The following is a 19,245-nucleotide window of genomic DNA, read 5'->3' on the forward strand; positions in this document are numbered from 1 at the left end:
ACCTTCTGCCAAGTACATTTTTTGCAGTTCCCGTGAAGTACAGACTATCCCTTGTAGAGAGCTCATTATTTGCCATGCTCAGTCTTTCTAGTTGGGAAGCTCTTTGCTTTCTGATTCCTCTTTTCAAAAAACAAACACTCAGCTGCAAAAAGGAAAAAAAAAAATGTCTCCATGTCATAGGGCTTTCTATTTAAGAGCTAAAAGTGCACTTCCAGAAGCATATTCTGACTTTCTCTTGTTTCTTGTTTATAATCAAATTTGTGGCTGTATTTCCAACAATTAATCACTTCAATAATGTAAACTATGCACTAGTTGGGGCCTTAAGAGATTCCCCACCTACCACACTGAATGTTACCTTGTTCATCTACATGTCTTTATTCATGTTGCTGAAATCAAGTAATCAGAACCTTCCCTCTCTCCTGGGGAATAGTTGTGTGACTCTCAAACAAGTTTGTGCCCATAAACACTTAGCTTATACATGTTCCTTAGGCTAAGAGGTTGAAATAGAGACAACTTCATGTCAGTCATTGTACAGCACCCAACTGGTAGATCTTTTCCTGGAAGATCAGGGTACCTGGAGAATAACTCATGACTGCTACATTAATGTAGCATACACATAATTCATTTCACCTCTTCTTTTCCTATTCTGTGATCTGCTTCACAATAGACATTTGATATAGCTTTTAAATTCTTTTATCAGGTAAGAAAATCCTTTTCATTTCCTCATTGAATTATTTACCATTCCTCTACATCTTCAACAATGTAATCATACATATGTGTGTATTTATACATATATTTTTCTGTTTCATTATATTATATTGAATATTTGTAAATTAATTTTATTTCTATTTCATTTACTTAGAATATTCAATTAAGACTATATTGCATGGTATACGATTTTAACTATCAAATATACCTATATTAAAATAGAATTCTAATTTTCATAATAAAAATGATTGATATGAGAAAAAGACTCCCTAAATATAACTGATGGTCCACTTACTTTTTTAGTGCAAAGTAAGTAACTTAGGTATACTCCCAGGCTGAGTTCCCTGTTAATTTGACTCCAGATTGGAGTTCTAAGTGCAGGATATTAGTGAACTCTGCCTTTGGATCAACAGTTGCATACCATGATGCAAGAAGGATTGGGCAGAGTGAGAAACTGAGATTCTGTGCAGCTTTCTTTCTTTCCTTTTTCTCTCTCTGTCTCTTTTTCAATACTGGGGGTTGAATCCAGAGGTTTTTTAACACTGAGATACATAACCTGACTTCTTAATTTTGAAACACAGTCTTGCTAAGTTGCTTAGGACCTTGCTAAATTGCTGAGTTTGAACTCAAATTTGCAATCCTCCTGCATCAGCTTCAGGAGTTGCTGGAATTGTACATCTGCACCACCATACCTGGCTAAAATATGGTGCAGTTTTAATGCTTCTCAATGGCTGACCCCATGACAAAGCTCTGAAGCTAAACTTGTTCTTCAGTAGGTCAGCATTTATTGGGAAATGTTCTGACTGTTACAGCCTTTCACCAGGAAGTCAGTGATTATATGCAGCTCCAGAACATGGTGACCTATAATCAGGAGACAGTTTATAGCTGGAACAATGAGTCTTTCCCAGAAGGGTATCTGAAAGGTCTATTCAAGTGTGCACCATGGGATCTTTGCACTCATAGACATTCTGGGAAGAAGAATAACAATGGTGAAATACTAGGTGATATATGCCCTTCAGAATATCAGTATTAATTGGTGGCAAATTGACGAAGATGTGACACTGCAATTTTGATCAGGGTTCTAGAATGTGTTAAAGTGTGTCCTGTGTGGTTTGGGGTAAATTACACTTTAGGACTCTGGCTATTTATTTTAAAATGGTCATTTATACTGCAAATTATTTTTTCCTACAAAATAAAAATTTTAGCAACCAAGTCGGTATAAAGTTGTATGAATTGATCAATATATATCATGCCCACATTTCTTACAGTACATGACACTTAAAAATCACATGCAATAGAACTATTTTGTCATCTTCTACTTCTATATGGTATGTTCAGTCTAACAGGAGTGCTTCATATTATAGTTGTTTTCATGTTTACCACTCTATCTGGTGTCTCCATAGAAATATCCTCTGTACCAGAGGTTCTTAAACATTTTTAATGTGTTGACATCACCTGAATAGTTTGCTGAAATACAGATGTCTGCTGCTGTCACTTGAAGTCAGAGTCTAGGTTTGGGATGATCCCCCTTACTCACAGCAAAGATTAGAACCCATTTGCTTCAAGCCATGTCTATGCCTTAAAACTTACAGCTGCTAAGTAAGCCCGCATTCCAAATGACTTTGTCTGTTCCCTTCTTTGTCCTCCCATGACTTCATTATCCCTTCAGTTTGGCTCTACTAATTTTTCGAATAGTTTTTTTCTAGAGAACTATCAATATTAGCTATTCCTTAAAGATTTCCCCTGTAGGTTCCCTTGGCCATTTTGTAAGTTAAAAAAAAAAAAAAAAAATCACACATTTTATCCATTCAAGGAAATGTGAATCTTCAATGGCAGCTTCACTAAGTATATTTTGTTTTGCTTATGTCTATCATAGATAACACAGCCAGCATTCTGACCAGGCGGAGGAGATTTAGTCGAACTATTCAGGATGTGTATTATCTGCCCATTATGATCTCTGATGGTGGAATCCCCTCTCTCAGCAGCAGCAGCACCCTCTCCATCAGGGTTTGTGCATGCGAGAGAGATGGGCGCGTGCGGACCTGCCATGCAGAAGCCTTCCTGTCCTCGGCTGGTTTGAGTACAGGAGCCCTAATCGCTATCCTTCTCTGTGTTGTCATTCTCCTGGGTAAGTCGTTCCACAGCCTCAGGTGGCACAATGGCAGTTCTGAATGGGAACGAATCATATTGTTGAAATTTCAGTATTATGAAGGCGTAAGGTGGGTCATAACACGTGGCTGCACAGATTTCCTTTTAATTAATTTTTGTGACACTATAACCTTGAAGTAATTTCATTCAAAAGTGATGAAAGAGTTGGAAAGTCAATAAAAAGTATGAAATCTAAGAGGAAATGTTTTGAAAGTATGTATTTTAGAAAAATTAATACTAAGATATTCTAAGTTCCATTTTGAAAGAACTTTTGCAATTGATTTCTGGGAACACAAGTTACATCATTTTAATATGAATCTGATTAGGACCCAACCTGCTTAGTAGCTCAGTCAAGATCAGCCCACTTGGATATTATGGCCATAGTATAAATAAGCACAGAGATTTAATATACAGTGCAAGGACTAGAGTTAATGACAACATTGTATTTATACAGGAAATATGCCATAAAAGTAGATTTTCGCTCCTCTTAGCACACACACACAAATGAAAAGCAGATAAATGTGAGGTGACAAATATGTTAATTTGCTTGAGCGTAGTTATCACATCTCAATACTAATATATTCAAATATCACATTATAGCACAGATACATAATAAACTAAATCTGAAAATCAAATAAAAATGTCATAGAAACTTCTATCATTTCCAAATATCAGTTAATCATCCATGTTAGCTGAATTTTAATGCATTCATTCTAAGTGATGGTAGCCTGAAATGTCTTACATTTTATTTAATTAAATTATATGAAATTAAATACTATAAGATTTCTTGCATTTGATATTTGCATTGCATTTTTTATTTTATTAAAAAATCCAGTTTTACATTATCTCTTGTGATAGACTAAATCTGATCACAGCTATACTATATTTCAAACTGATATTATCTCAACCTTTCACATCTTATTTAAAATAGACAATATAAAGAGAGAAATATAAAAAGCAAGATAGTACACCCAGATTTTATAACAAGAAAGGTAGATATGAGCCTTCATTTCTTCATAGTTCAGTGTATGTGTGTTTATTTTCCAGTGTCCTCACCTTCCTCTTTTCCATTAGAAGACTTAGTTTTGACCTTTTCTTGGTCATGTGCACGTGTGAACAAAGCACCGTACATTTTTGTGAGGCCAAGGTATTCCCACAATGTTCTGGGTTTTACATAAGAAGCATCAATAGGACAATGTTGTGGACCCAGCAAAGAAGGGTCCTTCTTGAGTGTGAAGAGTGGTTTAAGCAGGAAAGTCCCATTATAAAATTGGCAAGTGGAAAAGATCACAGGGAATGAACTGAAGAACAAATCTCTCGGTGCTAAGGGAAGAACAGGGTAGTTGTCTTCCTCTGACATCATGGTTTGGATTGGCATATTTTGAGTTAAGGTGAAGGAAAGTGAGTAATATCAAAACACAGTGAGTACCTTTGATAACTTAGATGGCTGGGTAAGTTACAACAGGATCAAGCCGGGCTGTTTGTCTATTCATCTCTTGCTGAGTGTAGACCCTGATTCTCCCTTAGTTATGGACATTGCAAGTCTACTTTGTTTAAATTACATGGCAAAAATAAAAAATAAAAAATTTTAAAAATTAAAAAAAAAATACAGAGAGACCACAGCAGGACTGAGCTGTGTGAAACTCCAATGTGATTGCCATGTCAAAGGGATGAGATAAAAGAGGACAGGAAAGTTATCAGAAAGATAGAAAATTAGTCAAGTGCACTGTCATGAAGCAAGTGGGAGGAGGGTATTGATGAGAACACTGTGTTGTACACTAAATCTAGTCAATGTCAATGTCAAAAACTGCTTTCAAGTTCACCAATTTGTACCCCAAAAATTATTGCCTGCATTTAGCAACAATAAACATGGATAATTGTGCAGTACCCTTAAAAGAACTCTTTCATTGCAGGAGAGTCTTTTATAGTGTTAGTCAGCTTTCTTTTCCACGACACAAATATCTGATAAGAGCAACTTGAAGAAAAATTTATTGGCTTCTAGTTTCAAAGGTTCAGTACTTGGTCAGCCAACTCCATTGCTCTGTGTCTAAGGTGGAGCAGAGCATCATGGTGGAAGTCCATGGCCAAGGAAAGAGGTTCAGTTTAAGCCAGTGGGAAGCAAAGAGAGGGAGCAAGGAACCAGTGAGACAGATATAGGCCCTAAAGTCATGTCCCCAGTGATCTATTTCTTCAAGCCATACCCTACCTGCTTGTAATTATCACCAAGTACAGTAGTATGTTCAAATTATTAAAAGATGAAATGGATTAATCCACTGATCAGCTGATAGAGCTCATAAACTAATCATTTCACCTCTGGTGCCAGATTGTCTCCTGAACTTTTTGGGGACAACTCATATTCAAATCATAACATATAGTAAATGCATGGTAGAGATGGAAGCCAGGGAAATGAGGATTTAGAAATTTATGTATACATTTATATTTATTTATTAACTTATTATTGGTGATAACTTATATTTTCCTTATATTTTAACATATTTTTGTTTTTATCTTTAAATTTAAACAAAAAGACCACAAAACACATCCAAAACAGAAAGTAGTCATACAGCAGCAACAAGAGCAACAGAATCTCTAGGGTTCTTAACTGCAGTCACAGAGAATAGAAGTTAGTAATTTTTATATAAATATTTTTTGAATTTTTTTAATTTGTTCTTTTTAGTTATACATGACAGTAGACTGTATTTTGGCATATCATACATTCATGGAATATAACTTCCCATTTTTGTGGTTGTACATGATGTGGAGATACACTGGTAAAAATTCCTAATTTTAAAGAAGATGTAATTTGGGGAGTTCATGTGATCTTAAATTTTGTTTTCATTTGAAATCATACAACTATTGTTATCATTAAATAAGATAATAATTTAAAAAGTATTAAAAACTTTAATATACAGATACATTTTTAGTTGCATTATTCAAAAGAACATTTTATTATTTCATAAAAATAATACTTTCTTTTTATTGACATTCATAAAAATGTGGTTTAGCCTGTAGGATAACTGTTAGAACATTTGTAAATTTTATATTCTCAGTGAACACTAATGAAACGGTTTCTATTTGGTATGTTTAATCATTTTATATCAAAACTCAAATATATTTTGCAGTTTTATCTAAAAGTTTTATGATCATTTATTGAGTTACAGTAATCAATCATTAATTATAAGGCAATTTATATTTCTCATGGCATTGTAAGGTTTTATTGCATTCAGAAAATATCTGGACAACAGACTAAGCATGTAATCATTCATAATTTCTAATTAATATTGAAATTAATGTGATTACTTAGACTCCAAGGAAAATATATTCAACACCAAAGTTAGCAAAATTTTATACCCTGAAATTCTTAAATAACATCCAATTCTAATGGCTACACCAATTGTGAAATTAATATTTTAATATGGATAAAGTACTTTAACTATTGGTTTAAGTTCATGAAGTTGACTTTCGTCGTTGTATGACCCATTCCTGGTTTTACTCATAATTAACAGATTTGGGGTGACCCATTTCAGATCCTGTTATTTGTATTTCTGAACACGTGAAAATGATGTTTCAGATAAAATAATCATGCAAACCCATTCAATCTTATGATGCTTTTTAAAAATTATACGTTACATATGATTTTGCATTTTACAATATGAACACATTTTATGCATAATCTATTGCTTATCTGCAAATGGTGCTTGAAAACCAAAAGCCTAACTTTAAATGTTACATGTACATTTTGTGTGCTAGGTTATTTACTTTTGAGAGTACCTTTTCCAGGCCAGTTTAATCAGAAGAATGGCAGAGAATATGGAGCAGGACTTCATGATACATTTAGAGCTTGCTGTAAAATATTGGAAGTTGAAGCCCACTTTTTTATTTGTTCTTTTTAGTTATACATGACAGTAGAGTATATTTTGACATATTTACACAAACAAGGAGTATATCTTATTTTAAATAGGATCCAGTCTTGTAGATGTACATAATGTGGAGATTCACTGTGCTGTGTTCATATATGTACATAGGAAAGGCTATGGCAAATTCATTCCATTGTCTTTCCTAGTCCTATCTCCCTTCCTTCCCTTAATTCCCCTTTGTCTAATCAACTGAACGTCTTTTCTCCCCACTCCCACCCACAATCTTGTTGTGTGTTAACCTCTACCTATCAGAGAGAATATTTGATCTTTGTTTTTTGGGGATTGACTTATTTCACTTAGCATGACAGTCTCCAGATCCATCCATGTAATTGCAAATGTCATACAGTTATTCTTTATGTCTGAGTAGTATTCCATTTTGCATGTGTACTGCATTATCTTTATCCATTAATCTATTGAAGGGCACCTAGCTTGGTTCCATAGTTTGGCTATTGTGAATTGTGCTGCTATAATTTATGTGGCTGCATCACCGCAGTATGTTAGTTTAAACTCCTTTGGATATATAAGGAGAAGTGACCTGACTAGGTCAAATGGTGGTTCCATTCCTAGGTTTTGAGGAATCTCCATAGTACTTTCCATAGTAGTTGCACCAATTTGTAGTCCCACCAGCAACGTGTGAGTGTACCCTTCTCCCCACATCCTTGTGAACCTTTATTGTTACTTGCATTCTTGATACTTGCCACTTTGGAGTAAGGTGAAATCTCAGTGTAGTTGTAGTATGCATTTCTTGAATTGCTAGAGAAGTTGAACATTTTTATTATGTATCTGTTGATCTTTTGTATTTCTTCTTTTGTGAAGTATCTGTTTAGTTCCTTTGACCATTTATTAATTGGGTTATTTGTGTTTTGGGGGTTAATTTTTTTGAGTTCTTTGTATATCCTGGAAATTAATTCTTTATCTGAGGTGCAGGTGGAAAAAATGTTCTCCCATTCTGTGGGTTCTCTCTGCATGTTATTGTTTCCTTTGCTGTGAAGAAGATTTTTAGTTCGACATCATCCCATTCATTGAGTTTTGATTTTACCTCTTGCACTCTAGGAGTCTTATTGAGGACGTCAGTTCCCAACCTGCCATGCTGGAGTGCTGGGCCTGTTTGTCTTCCAGCAGGTGCAGGGTCTCTGGTCTAATGCCCAGGTCCTTGGTTCACTTCGAGTTGAGTTTTGTGAGAGACAGGGATTCAATTCCATTTTGCTACATGTGGCTTTCCAGTTTTCCCAGCACCATTTGTTGAAGAGGTTAACTTATCTCCAGTGTATGTGTTTAGCACCTATGTATAGTGTGAGAGGTGCTTTGTATCCAATGCATGATTGGAGAGACTGAATGGGGGAAGAGTCATCTGAATATTTTCATTTGATTTCCAATTTTTTTTAAATAAGAATTTGATTCTCAAATTTCCCTGTGTGATTTTTTTCTGCATTTATCATCTTAAACTATACTTGGGTATTAGGATTTTTTTTTTTTTTTTGAAACATAGTTTAGTTTTCAAGAGTTCAAACTATTCATAAGTAAAATTAAGGGTCTGGGTTCCTTAAAAGCCATGAGCTGATTTTTAAAAACATATTTAAAAATAATTTCCCAGTAAGGCTACTGCTATTCATTAAGATTAATTTAAAGCAATACAACATTACCACCTTCACAAAGATTATTCGTTGGCTCAGCTGCATAAGAATTGTCTGTATTCACATTATATCTGCCCTGTAAGAATCTACTGAAAAATGAGTGGGCTCAGTTCAGCAGGAGCACAATGTGAACTGGCTTTCAGCTTCTTCCATGAGTGGATTTCAGTTTGCCTATGACTGGAGGAACCACATATCCATGTATGCCCTGAGATTGTAATGTGATCATAATCAACATCCTCGTTCTTTTAAGAGTGTGACAGGTCATATGATTATTTATATGTTGACATCATATTAAACTGGAATGTAGCAATTCTAGGAATCAATGCTTACTAGCAATAACTGCCTAGAAAAGAAAGCACTGTAAACATTCAAAGTTCAAGCATCTAGCATCTATATGTTGAATCAGAAGATAAACATATTTTCATATTTTCTTAATTTAGAGGAATAAGGAAATATAAATCATCATAATAAAAACATAACATCAACTCCATATTTCATTTAGCAAATATGATACATACACAATAATTGAAGCATTGCACTAAAGTTGGTGAAGGACCCACATAATCTCCTTAATTCCAAAATAGGATTGATGATACTTTTCCTATTATGCATCTACATAAATTTCCTTGACATCAATAACCAACCTTTCACCACAAAAGAAAATAACTGGATTTCTTAATGAAAGAAATATTTTTTTTTATTACAATGAATTAAGTAGTCTGTAGAAATAGGACATCCAATCTTGAATGGTATTGTTTATTCATAAAAACAAGCAGAATTTTTCATTGAATGATAAATCTTAACCTCTACACAGAATGAAGTGAGTTGCTTGAAGATGTAGTTTGGGGGTCTTGTAATAGAAAGCAGAAAGATGGATTTGTAGAAAAAAAGTACACTGAGGTATTGAATGGATATTAATTTCATTGTAAAAGTCATTGTCCCCAGAATAAAAGGAAGAAAGGTTTTTTTAATGTTTACATATAATTAGGTTGGCAGATAAAATATAGTGCACCCAGTTAATGTGAACTGCAGATAAAAGTCTGTGTATACACACACACACACACACACACACACACACACACTCACTCCATAAATATGTAAATATGTTGAGTGCAATGATATTATATTTTGGACATATATGACATATATATGTGCTTTCTGCAATATTTTTTGTTATGTATAAATCCCCAATACTATATGGGGTATACTTAATTAATATATAATAGCATGTATTGTATACATTCTCATCTCACATTTCCATGTAATTGAATATCCTGCTTCTCAGTTTTTCATTTGATGAATCTAATAATCTGAAATAGCAGTTGAATGTACTTTCCTAATTAGTATAATGTAAAGAATGCTAAATATATTAGTGAACTTCATAACTGTCATAAAGCTTAGAGAATATCAGCCGTGCAAGAGGAGAACCCTGTATAGGCCCGTGCTACACTATCTTTGGTCTGAAGACAGTTCATCCAAAGTTGAAGTAAGGCAATCCTTTCTATTTGGTGCCAATTTAATATCTCAAACAGGAAGATTTAAAATGTGGAGAATGGGCCGAAGTACAGTGCCCAAGATTCATTTCCATCACTTTGCCTGGTGATTGCAACATTGCTGGTAATACTAATCTACTACATTTGACAAGAACTGTCCTAAACCACTGTCCAACAGGTCCCTTAGCTCCTTATTCCATACACGTGCCAAAAAAAAAAAAAAGAAAAAAAAGAAAAGAAACATTGTTTTGGAAATATCCTTGCTTTTGGAGTGAGAAGTCATGGGGTTCAGTCCTAGACCTTCCACCTACTTTCTTTGGGAAGACCTTTCACTTACTTTCTTTGGGAACAAATCTTTCTATGTTAATACACTTTTCTACATCCACCTGCTTCATTTTTTAATTGAATAAAGCCACAGTTGAGGATTAAATAAATAAGTTATGTGAAGAACATTTACAAACTAGAAAGATTCCAGTAAAACATATGCTGTGTCCAAATAAAGTAACATTCTTTTGCAACTTGATAGGCAAATGCAACTACTAATATCTGACAGAATAATTCTAAAGGAAAATACATGAGGGGTCAACCATGTAGGACATCCTTGCTTTGCTCTTGAGCAGGATATGAACTATCAAAGGGTTAAAGTAGAGGCCCCTCCTTTCAATTTTAAAGGAACTCAATACATCTTGCCTGTGCTGTGTCCACCTAAAATTAGGAAGTATCTATAGATAGACAAACACACTATGTTATTTTTTCTGTCAAAATTCCATTATTTTCCACCATCTGTTTCTGTCATATTAGACACTGAATTGTTATTCAGCAATTTAAGAAATGTGAACTCCTAAGCCTGATTAAGATCTGCAGTGCACAATGTTCCATAGGGATAATCATTTTTTTTTACATTCTTAGGGCATTAAAGCAGTTTGAGGTGTCATTCAGGATGTACAGACGAAAGCTGTGCTGTGCTGCCAGTCAAGTGCTCAAAGGGGTTGGTGACAGGGATAGTAAATCGCTGATGTCAGTTCACCATGAATTTTCCGTTTTCTTTTTTCCCTAACTGTTCACCCTCTTTCCATTTTCCTTCAGCAATTGTGGTCCTTTTTATCACCTTGAGACGCAGCAAGAAAGAGCCGTTGATCATTTCGGAAGAGGACGTGCGAGAGAACGTGGTCACCTACGACGACGAGGGCGGCGGGGAGGAGGACACTGAGGCCTTTGACATCACAGCCTTGAGGAACCCTTCTGCAGCCGAGGAGCTCAAGTACCGGAGAGACATCCGGCCTGAAGTGAAGCTCACTCCCAGGCACCAGACACTGTCCACCCTGGAAAGTATAGATGTCCAGGAGTTTATAAAGCAAAGACTGGCAGAAGCAGACCTGGATCCCAGTGTCCCCCCGTATGATTCCCTTCAGACTTACGCCTATGAGGGTCAGAGATCCGAAGCTGGCTCTATCAGCTCACTGGATTCAGCAACGACACAATCAGACCAGGATTATCAGTACCTTGGAGACTGGGGGCCGGAGTTTAAAAAGTTAGCTGAACTTTATGGAGAAATAGATTCTGAAAGAACAACTTAGGGGGCCAATTCTTATGACCTTGTAGAATCTGCTTCCTCAGCAAGTGGAGACATAACCTCAGCAACGACAAGGCATAACCATGGAAACAGTACTGGAACTGAGCAAGCTGTACACAGCTCCTGTAGAAACAAGTGCCCTTTCCACAATCAAAACTGGGTTATTTAATTGGAAGAAAGTCCAATATTAAAAAAAAAAAAAAAAAAAAGCAGAGAAAAATCTATTGTTCCTTGTGTATATTTTCAATTGCTCAATAAAGTCTGTGGTACTGTTTAATTAAGAATACCTGAAAAAAGCCAAACAATGAATATTTGTTTCAATATTTTGTGATTTTTTTTTCCTAAAGAAAAACTACACAAAGGGGCTCAAAATCACTGACAACTATGACTTTTAGGGGTGGATCACTGCAAAAGGAAACTCATGAAGGTAACCATGACCTCTTTTCCACTTTTTGAGTGGAGTCTCCAGAGCCACATGCGGTTGTGAGAGATCCCATTAGCCTTGTCTGTGTTCACATTGCATACGGTGTTCCCCCTACAGACCACTCTGTCATGGACTTGTATCATTTCCCTCTGCCCTCCCCACTTCTTTTCTCCATACAAATTGATGGAGCATGGGGATTTGCTGCCTGCACTATAATGTATGCAACTCGGGTGTACCAGATGTGCACCGTACTGAGCAAGAGACACTTGTCTCTGTCTCAGCCGCCTCCTTTATTTTAACAGGAGATCCCCCTTTTTTTCTAAATCAGTAGAATGAATTGTTGAAGGTATACTTTGAAAATCTGATAAGTCAGGGAAAGTTTTAATTTTACGAATAGCTACAAACCTTATCCTGTACAAAATGTTGAGGAACGTTTTATTTTTTTCCCTTTGTTTTTGAAAACTGAAATCCTCAATTTTAATCATTCCTTTACCTAAAACTTGTCAATATTTTGCTGATTGGTTTACACTTCATTCTAATGCATTTTCCATTTTCATCATAGATAGCCATCCAAAATATTTACCTCACATGCTATCATAGTCTAAAAGGACTGTCCTTCAACTAGCATAAACATAGACTCATGGTTGACTGATTCTTTTACAGAGACTGAGACTTTCTCAGTCTCACTAACTAATTAATCCTTACATATTTGATGTCTACAAAGGAATATGTAGGACTGGGCACAAAAAGTAAGAGTTTCACACTTATTATCCTTGGACACATGCCTGAATGTCTCTGAAATTCAGGATCCAAAAGTTCAAGATAGACATGGAGTGACTTCCCTGCCTACCTCACAGGGCTGTCGTGAGGATCATATACGCATCTGTAAAACCACTTTGAACACTGCAAAGGATTCTGCTCCATACATGTTTGCAGACATTAATTTTCTAATTCCATTACCTTATAAATATATACTTACATACATTTTACATAAAATATTATATTTCCATGGGAGAATGTCATGAAATCATCAACAGTGATGTTACTGTTTAACTAAATATGTAATGCACAAGTCTGATTATTTTAGTATTTTCCTAAATAATCTCATTTCTTACTATTTCTGGGGGCTTTTTTTTTTTTCCAAATTGTTTTGGATAATGTTTTGTTGTTGTTTGTTGCTATTGATCTCGAAGTAAATAATCATAGCATAATGGTCCTGTTTTCCAAATTGATCTCATCTGTGTATTCAGTTAAATCAGAATTTTTAAATCCATGAAATAAGAATTATGTGATTTGGGAGATTTCTTTTTTTCTCTTTAAATCTTTCATGGTCTAGTGTCTCCAAAAGTCACATGACATTTTGTGTAATTCTACCCATGTGCAAAATTTTGGATTCGCAACTGCCCTGTGCTATCATATTTCAGTTTTGAGGTTTGGGAAGAAATTAAGTTTAATTTGAATAATTCTCAATTTGTGTTTTAAGCCTGAGGAATAAAATGTAATTTAAGGTTTTTACAACATTTTAGCTTCCCAGATGCTGCTTTATCATTTTTTAAATCATAACGGTGTGCGTCCCGGTGTAGAGCTAAATCCAAAGAGACACGAGGGCTGGGGAAGAGTCTCCGGACACACAGGTCTGATCGTACTAAGACTGGACTACATTAGTCTTGAAAGGATAGCAAACCTTGGAGAGCGACTGTGTACTGTGGTCCTGACGTTTTAACTTTCCTATTTCAAAAGGAGGAGGAGGGTCAGGATTTGGAAGTCCATTCAGCTTTGAATTTAGATTTTGATAAACCATCCATGGCTTTTTATTTTTGAAATATTGACCTCATAACCTTACCAAGGAGGGTTTGAAAGATGAAAATGTGTGTTTTCATTTAACCATTTACATGAAGCTTAAGGTCCTCTGTCTGGTTTTTGGTACTGGAATATTTCCCTGATTTTGAAGAATAAAGCACTCCAGTCCAGTTTGTTTTTAATTATACCTTAGAGTGATGACACATTGATTCCAAGTTCCTGATGTTGAATCTAAACATGAAGTCAAAATGGATCATCTGTAGTTTGGACATATATATTCATGTTGATTTGTTTTAAAATTTTATAAATGAGAGTATTCCAAGTACTTTTTTACATGTTCTTGGAAATTAGGCAAGTATATTCTTACAAGTTGAGATTGGGTCTCATTTATTTTCTTCTATTACTCTGAGTGAAGAAAATAGTAGTGATATTTAAATGCTCTGTAAATTGACCAGTTATTTAACAGTAGATACATTACTATAACATCTCCAGTTGATCAGTTTTGGAAGAAAGTTCTCATAGAGTTTTGAGAGTCAAGTCTATACATCGACTCTGTGCTTTGACTGTACACAAAGAATCAGCTATGGACTCACATGTCAATAATGTCTCTGCACATTTCTGAAAGTTTAGTTGATACTTATAGACCTAAATTAAAAAAAAAACAGTCTTCAAAATCAAATTAATGCTTTCATTTATAAAGCAATTTTCAGATTCTTTACAGATGGTGACTGATAAGCTAAATTTTAATAGTATGCCAATGTTATTATCTAGAGTATTTCCTAGCAGTATTTTTTAATTTCAAATATTTTATGCAAACACTGAGAAATTAAAAGGATTTGCAGAAATCACTGAAGACCTGTTATCAGAAATTATTTCTATGACAAAGCTGTACAAACACAGATTTGAAGAAGAGACACAGGAGGAAATTACAACCAAAATAGAGCTTTACACAGAGGTAAAGTGTGACTTTTCTCTGGTATGTTACAAACAGGGGGCTATTCTGAAAGAAGTTATATTCACTTAACCACATGGGTACACGCATATATATGTCTATGTCTTCTTAAAGAAAGTTTGGAGAATAAAATAATATTCAAAACAGATGTGGATATTAATGTGATCAAATATGTGATCAATATAAAGTTCTAGCAGAAGAGTCACTACAGATGACTCAAAATGAATTTTTTGACTTTTATCCAGCCTAATGTATAACTGCCAATGATATCAAATTTAGAGTTAATTAGTGCATATGGGAACACAAAGAACAATAAAAAAAAAGTCAAATAGGGTACATCAAATTTTCTGAAATGATGACAATGCACACAATGCCAGTGGTAAATACTAAGAACTAAGGACTTGGATCCTTGGGATACTACACTTCAGTAAGAAATCTTCATAGGAGGAGGAGGTGCTTTGGGTCCACCATTATCAGTAATGCAGAAGATTTGATATGCAATTAGTCATTGTTCTCTTTGTTCCCACACACATCTACCCACAAGTTTAATTTGGTGTCTCTTTTCTGGTTTAGCTGAATACAGGAAAAATAAGCAAAAATTCAAAGAGACTTATTTCAGAGACACCAAGAAGTGCCAGTTTACTAAGTATGCTAATAGAACATGCTTGGACCCAATACTTTTGGGATAAGTCATTATATATTAGCATGGAAATAGCTTGATCAGTTACTTGACAAATTGGAACTCCAAAGCCGGTTATTCTGGAAAAGGGTAGAGTTCACTTTTCAAATTCAATTTGTGCTTGGCTGCTAGGTATGTTTTTGAATTGAATTACTTGCTTTCAATTTCAAGAATTAAAAAAAAAAAGTCAGAGCATATATCTTGGGAAATATATCACTCAGATTCAAACTTCTTTCTCTCTCTAGCTCTCTCTCTCCCTGTCTCTTACCCTTTATGAGTAAAAAATAAAATAAAATAAAATAAAATAAAAATTATGCAAAGGAAATAAAACCACTTCAACTTTTATTTTGTACCTCATCTACAGAAGCTAATCTTATAAACCCTGCAGCCAAAGGAATCTTACAACCATTTGAAGATGACAAGCACAGAACCCAATCATTTTTCAAAGTTCCCAAATACTTAATTTTAAAATGAAAATATTAAATTCAATGATTTTTGATATATCAAAGGCATATTCCTATTCTGGTTTATGGATATGAAAGATGTAGTGAGGCAGTCATTTTTTTTTTTTAATAAAAGAAAAATCACAGAAAAATAAAAAAAAGTTTTCATTGTATCATTGATAAAAAATAAAAGGAAAAAATTCTCACTCTAGGGAAGAATTGTTACATTTATCTGCTTTATTGTGTTTATGGAATGAAAGATTTTTTGGTCTGCAATACTGCAGAGACATCAAAACTTATTTTATTGACGATTAATTTTAAACTCTGAGGTGAAAGTGAATGGAGAAAATGTGCATTCAATGGTTCTTGAAATTAGTTCCTCTGAGGAAGGCAAGGTGCCATTTATACATTGCAGTTCACAAGATGGTTCAGTCTCATGGTCCAGCAATACTAGCTGTGAAAGTAAGAAAATATCATTATAGTTTCACCCTAATAATTTCATCAAGGCAGTTTTTGTTATACCAAAAGCACTTCAAATTTGTTGTTCTAAATCATCTATTGATCTTTCCAAAGTGCCATTTGAAATGTCTTAGTTCCAAAGAGAAATTTATTCATCCAAGTATTTACTGAGTTAGACGCACTGTATGTAACTTGCACTCTATGGTTAAAAAAAAAGAAGAAGAAGAAAAAATGAGAGTATTCAGGGACTAAGAGAGCTCCTAAAAAATACATCCTGGTGATGCTTGTTATCATCCATCTAATTAAGTTCTTTTTAGAAAATCGAGACCTGTACCCAAAACTATGAACTTTTTATTTGTGTGGGCAAAGAAATATAAGGCACAGTGGCCAGTGTTAATAGAGGCACAGAAGTGACATCCTGAAAGGGCACAGCAACACAGTGAAACTATGCTAATAAGGTGTAATAGCAGAGGTCTTCTTTAAGTCAGGGGGATCAACAAGTGGTAAGAAGGATGCAGAGTGAGATAGAAACACAGATCAGTTAAAGCAAATGTCAAATGGTAAATGACTGTTTATGGACTAGAGGGATTCACGCAGGGAAATAATGATAATGCAAGACATTAAGAGAAAGTGCATATAAACTTCAGGCGATTGAGTGAAACTCATTATTTAGCCAAGGTAACTGAGTTTATTCTACCCCAAACAAGAAAGTCATCATGACTAGAACTTTCTTTCCAGAAATTGCATCTTTCATTATCATCTTCCAGTCCCTAAAGAGGTATTAGAGGAAAACTCTTGAGTTATACATGTACCTACAGAGACCATGGACCATTTTAATTCTTTCCAGAAAATAAAACGTGGGCTCAGACTGTGAGAAGTTTCTGACCAGACACAGGTAACATATATTTCGAGATGGATTGTTGGACTCTTAGAAGTGTGTCTATTTATTCATTCCAGTAAAAATAAAGTGAGAATGAGGAAAATTTGTGTTTTTAAGAACAAAATTTGTTTGTATAATTTTTTAGCAGTTGTGTCTCTATTCTGTAGTCATTATTCTAGGCATAAAAATATTTTGAACTAAAAAAATTCAAAACCACAGACCAAATTGCTCCCTTATTATAATTAAAATGGTTATTCTATAATGAATTATTCTTGATGCTTAGCAACACAGAATTTCATGTGTTCTCCTATTTCATTATATTTTACGTTGAGATGTATTTTCACAACGTGACTGCCATACAGCATGAAATTTCAGTGATTTGTTAGTATGACAGGTAGACAGCCTGAGAGTTCTACTTTTGTATTTTCCATTTCTCACTTATTCTTTCTCCACATTTACTTGCCTATTTTTAACAACCCCTGAAAAGCTATGTTTGAGCAATTTCCTCATTTCATGTGTTTTTCAGAACAAATACAAGAAAATGTTTTCAACAATAGAGTGGTTATGTTGTTTCCAAGGTTTTGATTTCAGTGAATTTTCTCCACCTCTGTCACTAATCATGCTTTTCCTTACCAAAAAGTAATAAAAAAAATTTGCATTCAGAAGAGTGCTCTGTGATAGTTACTTTCCTGTGAATGGAGACTTCTGTTCTGTGATGCAGTTTGGTTCATGTAGCTTTTACAACACTGTACATTTTTAAGTTTTTAGAAGGCACGCCATTTCATTCTTCCAAAGATAGCATGGGGGATTTTGTTTTATTAATATGTAAAATTTACTTCAAATATTTCAATTGGCTTTGATGATTCATTCCAAGAACCATTGAAATCATGTCTTAAATATGATTTCGGCCATTGCAGTTTTACTCTACACACCACTTTCAAAAACATTTTAAAAGTTTAATCTACAATTATACTTTTAAAAAAGTGTAATTTTTTTGTTATCTTTCTTCTTAAAAGGAAATTTAGAATTTTGCTTTTCCAGAATGAGAACTAACACTTATTCAACAACTCAAGTTGCATCTTATGAGTGATGTTTTCTCTTTCCAAGTGCACAATGATGAATGTCAATTAGTAAATCAAATATCTCAATTTAGGAGTTTTAAATTGTCTCTTCTAATTTAGGTTAATACAATGTTTATACGTATACCAGTTTCTATTCAGTAGATATCTCCTCAAAATATGACTTCTAAGGCATGGGAAAAAAATATGCTATCTCTGCCTCCCTCAGCATATGTCATTTCTTCCTTTCATATGTCCAGTGTTATGTTAATCAGCCATCTTTCTCATTTTTAGCCATCTCAGTTTCTATCTGACTATAGGAAAGTCAAATGCTGTATTGGAACAAATAATTTGAAGATGCCAGATCACAATTCAATTTTCAGGATTCCCAGTCAGTAATTTGAGTCAAAATATGGAACTGGACAAAACAAACAGAAGGTATTTACACCTGAATCAATGAACATTAGGGGCAAGGAGAGGTTGGCAATCTGTGCTTCTGAGACTATAGTCTGGAATCTGTGAGTATATTTCACTGTAAAAGTCTAAATGTCAATATAAATGTTGTTTACACAGCCCTTCCATTAAAAATAGAAATAATATCTTCACATTGTCTCTGCAAGTTGTTATGAATACAAGATAGACTCTTCTCTGTGAAGCATAGAAAAGAGTAAGATCTAGGCAAATTGAATAGTTTTATTAATAAAACTATTCTTTTTTTAATTGTGCCTTTGACCTTTGTGAACCTCAGACTTCAGAAAATTATGAATTGGATTGTGTATTACAAGTAATCAAGTTTCAAAGTCGACTAAGTTTTTCTATCCAAACAAGCAAGGAAAAAAGCCATTGCCATGTTAGATCTCTTGATCATTTTATCACCAGGCTGAGGACAAAGAAAACTACAATCCCTAATGTTATATCTCCTATATTGTATTTATTTGAAAATTTTAATACAGGGTTCTAAATAAAAGATTAGACTAATTAATTGTAGCCATGTATTATGCTGTTTAACTTATGTCCTCCCTTTATTAGAATCTGTTTATAATTACAAATTCTATTTACCAATATAATTATTAAAAA

The 19,245-nt window shown here is 34.3% G+C and overlaps 1 protein-coding gene and 1 long non-coding RNA gene across 6 annotated transcripts in view; one reads left to right on the plus strand and one right to left on the minus strand.

Annotated features, from left to right (window-relative positions):
* Nucleotides 1–11,732, plus strand: part of CDH18 (cadherin 18) — a 952,430-nt gene extending 940,698 nt beyond the window's left edge. For 3 of the 5 annotated variants that reach the window (XM_079145368.1, XM_079145369.1, XM_079145367.1), the window contains 2 exons: nucleotides 2,585–2,836; nucleotides 10,987–11,732. In XM_079145368.1, the coding sequence (XP_079001494.1) occupies nucleotides 2,585–2,836; nucleotides 10,987–11,477 (743 nt within the window). In that variant the 3' untranslated portion in view covers nucleotides 11,478–11,732. The remainder of the gene's footprint in view (nucleotides 1–2,584; nucleotides 2,837–10,986) is intronic. The other 2 variants (XM_079145370.1, XM_079145371.1) reach the window with 2 other exon arrangements.
* Nucleotides 11,733–12,992: 1,260 nt separating this feature from the next.
* On the minus strand, nucleotides 12,993–18,218 carry LOC306664471. The gene is made up of 2 exons (XR_013764719.1): nucleotides 15,010–18,218; nucleotides 12,993–14,906 (listed from the first exon to the last, which is right to left on the minus strand). It is a non-coding gene; the product is annotated as an uncharacterized lncRNA (long non-coding RNA).
* Nucleotides 18,219–19,245: the final 1,027 nt, after the last annotated feature.

This window comes from Sciurus vulgaris, assembly GCF_902686455.1.
Source record: "Sciurus vulgaris genome assembly, chromosome: 6".
NCBI lineage: Eukaryota > Metazoa > Chordata > Mammalia > Rodentia > Sciuridae > Sciurus > Sciurus vulgaris.